Here is a 6000-nt window from a genome sequence, read left to right as displayed (position 1 = left end):
ATAATGACAAAAAGTTGTGATAAAATATATTCTAAATTAACATAATTACTTCAAAATTAGTTAATATACAAAATTTTATTTGAATTGCTATATGTAAATTCTTTAATAGTAATTTTTAAGGAATTATCACTTGTTTAACGCTTAAATGTTTAAAAGTGTAGTAATAAAAGTCTATATATAAGTTAACACTTTATGACTTAGTTTTTTTTAAATTTTATGACTTAGTTTTTATTTTATTTAAGACTTGAACTTGTAATGTCTATAAATAATGGCTAAAAAAGGGAAAAAAAGCAATAAAAAAAACGACAAAGAGAAAAAAGAGCCAATTTTAAGACCAGATACTCCCCCAGTAGATGAAGCATCAAAATCATTCTATTTAAAACAAATAGCAGATTTGGAAGATAAAATATCTAGGTAAAAATTATCAAAGTTATGTTCCTAATTACTTAAGTTTAGGAAAAAATATATACATTTATAACCTTAATGGTATAGTTTTTACTTCATTTTGACTGGCTAAAAAACAATAAAAATGAATTTAGTTTAATAAACTTTTTTTAAATGAGTGACTTATGTTTATATTTTTAAATTAAAACGATAAAAGATTTGTACATTTTAGAAAGATAAAAAATATTTTCAACTTAAAAAAAGTACCAAAATAGTTTCAGCCCAAAGAGCTCATCAGTGACTTTAATAAATGATTAAAAAATATATATACAAGTCAATAAATGAACTGCTAATTGATTCATTTGTTAGTTGCTGTTGGTTAAGGGCATAGGGAAGGGGTAGTAAAACATTTTCTCACAATTTAATTTTATTTTATTAAGTTTTAACTAAGCTACAAGTTGCTTTTAACAGATTTTAAAAATTGAAAATGATTTTTTAGGTATAGTCTGTCAAAGTCAGAGTACAATAGGTTCCTTATTAGAGAAGAAAACTAAAACAGTAAATAGATAGAAATCACTAAAAATATATCTTCTCCTACATTTTTTGAGATAATTACCTTAAACTTTCAGGAAATGTTCCTTGCAATATTTAGAAAATTCTTTAGGAACGAATTTTTTAAGAATTTAAACATAAAAATATATTTTAATCAACAACGGTCAACTCAAGCTTACAATGTTTCACCTAGAAGGATCTTCAAAGTTTTCTTAAGTGACAATAAAATGTTATGAAGCACAGAAGGCTCTGAAGATCCTTCTAGGTGAAACAGAGTAAGCTCGAGTTAACCATTGTTGAATAAAATATATTTTTATAATATATATTCAGCACTTATATATTCAGCATTTACTTCATATAGTTTTATAACATATGTAAGAATTTAAACATAAATATTTTATGATAAATAACAGAAAAACAAACAGTTTTTTCTGTTTACTGTTGTCATAAAATTTTATATTTTTTCAATCTTTTGCAACAGAATATTCTAAATATTGCAAGAAATGTTCCCTGAAATTTTTAGGTAGTTATCTAAAAAAACAGAGGAGATAGATTTTTAGGGAAAGGGTCCTTTTTTGCCTTTTAGCTTGCCTCTCCACTAGGAACCTATTATACTCTCTGACTTTCACTGGCTTTATCTCAAATTTATTTTGAATTTTCAAAATCATTAAAAAGCTACTTGTAGCTTAGTTAAAACTCAAAAAAAAAAAAAAAAGATCAAATTGTGAAAAAAGTGATTCCATTAAGACTTGAAACAAATAATAAAAGGCAAAACAAATTATCATAATGAAACAAAAGCTAAAAGTCTAAACATTTATCTATAAGTCAAGTGTTATATTAAGAAAAATTTTTGATATTTGGTTTTTAATTTAAAGTTATTTCAAACAAAAGAGATTAATTTTAGGAAAAGTAATTAAAATAAATTGATTGGTGTTAGGTAAAACTATATTTTATGAGGTAGTTTTTGAGTTTTGAAAACTAAGTAACTAACAAATTTCAATTAACAAAAAAAAAAAAAAAAAAAAAATTAAAATAAAAGAACCAAACTTTGTGAAACTTGCAAACTTATGTTTAATCCACACTCTTAAGGTACTCAGGACAACTCAAGATATTTTGAGTTTTTATTAAACTCAGGATGACTAGGACAGTTCAAGATTTTATTAAAATTTTAGGACATATTTTTCTAAATCTAGGGTGAGATTTAGTTGATCTAGTTGTAATATTTTGTTATTTTGTTTAACCAATTTTGTTCAAGAGCTTGTTTTTTTTTTATTTTGAATTGCAATTAAAAATTTTTTTAGCCTTTAGGCTAGTTCTTTACTATTCTTAGAAATAATTTTCAGCTTGTTTTTTTTAAATGTGAAATATTTATTTACTATGATGTGGATTTATATTAAACTAAAACAGTTTAAAGATATAAAAATTTAATTATGCCTTAAAATGTTTTAATATGTTTTATTATTTTAGTTATTTATATAGTTTAGTGAAGTTATTTTATTTTATATGTCCTTAATGTTGATAAAGTTGTTTGTTGTAACTTATATATACTTGTTTTTAGTAAAAAGATTAGTATTGTCTAGTTTTTGAAAACAGTATTTCTCATAAGTTTAGTGAACATCTAATGGAAAAGCATACACATACAACCTTCCTTTTAATTATTAAGACGAAAAATGGACATGAGTTAGGTAAAAAATTTTTTTTTAAGGATTTGAAAAAAACTTGGTTCAGGATGACTCAGGGAAATTTATGCCACTCAGGACAGTTTTCTGACTCAAAGATTGGCAACCGTGTAAATACCTTAAATTTTCAGGAAATGTTGCAAGGAAAAGTTTAGAAAAAATTTTTAAACCTCTATTGCCTTAATGCAATTATTTTATAATATTAATGCCATAAAGGGTAAATATTTTTAAATATATTAATATTAAAAATTTTTTAAACAAAAATTATTAGACCTTATATAATTATAGCTTTAATTATATATTTTAAGATACTTTTCACAGAACAATAACATGTTTATTAACTTTTGAGTTAATGTCTGTTGTGTAAATTTTTTTTATAAAGATAAGACTTTTATTGCCAATTTTTTCAAAAATTTCAAAAATTCACTAAAAATATTTCTTCTTCATTTTTGGTCAATTAATCTCAAATTCTCAGGAAATGTTTCTTGGTTTAATAGAAAATATCCTATTGTAAGAATTAAAAACAAGTTGAATTTTAAAATAATATATTTTTTATAATATTTTTATTAAAAAATAGTTTTACTCAAAATAAAATAAATCTTACATTTTAAATGTTTATTATTTAGTTAAGTTTAAACTGAGAAAATTTCCGAAAGATTACTTTAAACTGTAAGAAAAGATAAAATTTTTAACATAATAGTCTTTTTTGCCTTTTTACTTTATTCCTCCCATATAAAAACTATAAAGCTTTCCAAATTTGTACCCTTATATCTCAAAAACTAATTTGAATTTTACAAAACCGTAAAAAGCAACTACTAGCTTAGTTAAAGATATTAAATATAAGGTCTAAAACAAGTGCCTTACTCCTTATGCTTTTAATATTAGGCTATAAAGTATTATACTCTCATTAATAAATTTTTAAAACTTTTTATACACTATTCTACTCATTATATTTTATTTAATCATCCTCAAAAAAAGTTCATGTTGTATAGTTTTTTTTTTCAAACCTAAATTCTTAATTGTTGTATGTTTTATTGACTCATACTTAATTTTTGTCAGTTAAGTAATATTTACGCTATGACCTATATTTTTTAAGATTTATTTGATTTTATTATATTTTATAATTTTAGCTTATATGAGTTTCACAATGGCTCATAAAAAGAGTTTTTATCAAAAAGAACTCTACGTTATTAGTTCCCTAGAAAAGTTTCATTATTAGGTGTTTATAATAAGTTTTATGTTTTCAATTATACATAATTGGTTTAAAACTTTTCTTACATGTTTTCTATCCATTTGATCTTTTAATTATATTTTGATAATATTTTAAAAATAGAAAAAAATCATCTCATTAAATAAGTACATGTTTTTTATAAAGTTTATTATATTGCTATTAATACGCTTTTTGTGGTACTATATAATATAGTTAATTTGATTTTCTATAACATATGCTCAAGTTAATCTTTACAGATATCAAGAAAGATGTGATGAGCTAAAAATTCAAGCTAATCGACATGAGCAAACTTATGGCCAAATTGAAAAAGATAAGCGAGAAATTGTCAGTTTTCTTAAAAAGACTTTAGAACAAAGACAAGATGAGATAGCTGATTTACAAGAACGTCTGACTGCGTTACAGCAGGTTATTATAAAGAATTTAAATAACCTTATCTACTGTTATTAGTATTGCATTGTGCTTTTTACTAAACAATGTTTGAATTCTTTTATGTAAACCTCGTTTTGAAAAAGGAGTACTTCCTGTTAGTGACAAATTGCTAGAAGTAGAGTTGCGGGAGCTTATACTAATTTTTTATATTATAAAAAAGTTTTTTATAATTTTGTAGTAAGACTTAATAGTCAAAAGTTCTATTTAAATTTATAAACACTTTTAGTTTAAAATAATGATTTTTGTATTTTGCTAAATGTAAGTTTGTTTATGTTACCCTTATTTAAACAAAATTAATTTATTCAATATACAACCCTTACAAATGTTATTTAGGGTTTAAATTATAGTATATGTTGATTATACTTATCTTTCTTGTTTAAGTTAAAACAACGCTTAAAATATTTTGTAGTAAAAGATGTTGTAAATAGTTATAAGATTATTTATAAATATTCTCTTTACTTGATACATTTTATAGTTTTTAATGGTTTTTCGTAGACTTCGTAGAATAAGTTATTTCTTTGTTTGTTACAGGGTTGCCAAAAAACCTGGAATAGCTTGGAAAACCCTAGAACTTGAGAAATTAAAAAAAAAAACCTCGAATAACCTGGAATTTTGAACAAAAGTCACTAAAAAACCCGGAAGATTTAATACTTTTAACATCGTAAGTACTAAAATTTCGATTTTACACAAAACATTTATCTTATAGATAGTTTATTTTTGTCATCATCAACAAAATTTTTATTAAAAAAACACATTTAAAGTAGCTTTACAGTATCTTTTCAATGTTTTTATACTATATGACACAATTTCTTACCTTAATTTTAACTTTAAACTAAAAATAAAGCCAAAAATGTGTACTTAAAAAACCCTGGAGTAAATTTTGAAAACCTGGAAAAAATTTGTCAAAAACATTTTTTTAACCCTGTTGTTATATTTTTATTTGCTAACAATTTTTTTCTTTTATTTATAATGTTTAAACAGGGTTCTTAAATTCATTTTTATTATTGCTCACTTGGCAGAAGTTTAGAATTAATCGCTTCTTTTTATTAGACATCAATAGTTACTAACTAATTACTGATGAACTATTTTGCCCTTACTGGTAAATAATCCCATGTTAGTCAAAATTGCCCCAGAAGAGCCGATATCGCCCATTAGTGGATACAAAATATAGTTCCATTGAAATTGCAAGGTGTAATTTTTGTACTTATTGCAATATTTTGCCGTGTTTAAGATGTGCTATAAATTACATTTTACAAATAAAAATTCTATAGCTAAATTGTTGTTGTCATAATAAAATAACTATTGTGTCTTAGTTATGCTTTATTCTTAAAAGTTGATGAGTCATTTAAATGTATAAAATTTATGTAATAAGGTTCAAAAAGTATTGTATATCTTTCTGATGTTTTTATTAAATATCAAATATTTAAATAGCTTTAATAAAAGTTAAGTCCAACATCAATAAAACATAAACTTTTATAATTTTCAATCAAATTCACTAAATTTTCAACTAAGAAAAATTAAGAAAAATGTTTTAATGTTTTTAAATGTAAAAGCTAAATGTTTAACTAAAACATCTACAACAGTATAGTTTAATGTGTAGTAGAAGTATGCAAACTAGACTCCTACCCTCAAAAAATTAAATCTAGGACATGAAAGTTGTTATTATGAAACAATACCGGAAAAAGTTAACTATTTTTCTTAATACAATAAAATTGTGAAGTCAGC

At 23.2% G+C, this 6000-nt stretch overlaps 1 protein-coding gene across 1 annotated transcript in view; it reads left to right on the top strand.

Moving 5' to 3' along the window:
- The first annotated feature begins 244 nt into the window (after window positions 1-244).
- LOC145843916 (cilia- and flagella-associated protein 157-like) overlaps window positions 245-6000 on the top strand; it is a 29165-nt gene continuing 23409 nt past the window's right edge. Inside the window, exons 1-2 of the mRNA XM_082951191.1 lie at window positions 245-414; window positions 4083-4251. Of these exons, the coding sequence (XP_082807317.1) occupies window positions 269-414; window positions 4083-4251 (315 nt within the window). The 5' untranslated portion in view covers window positions 245-268. The remainder of the gene's footprint in view (window positions 415-4082; window positions 4252-6000) is intronic.

The sequence above is a fragment of the Thalia democratica genome, chromosome 9 (genome assembly GCF_965202585.1).
Source record: "Thalia democratica chromosome 9, ktThaDemo2.hap1.1, whole genome shotgun sequence".
Lineage (NCBI taxonomy): Eukaryota > Metazoa > Chordata > Thaliacea > Salpida > Salpidae > Thalia > Thalia democratica.
This window is presented reverse-complemented; position numbering and strand designations above follow the sequence as displayed.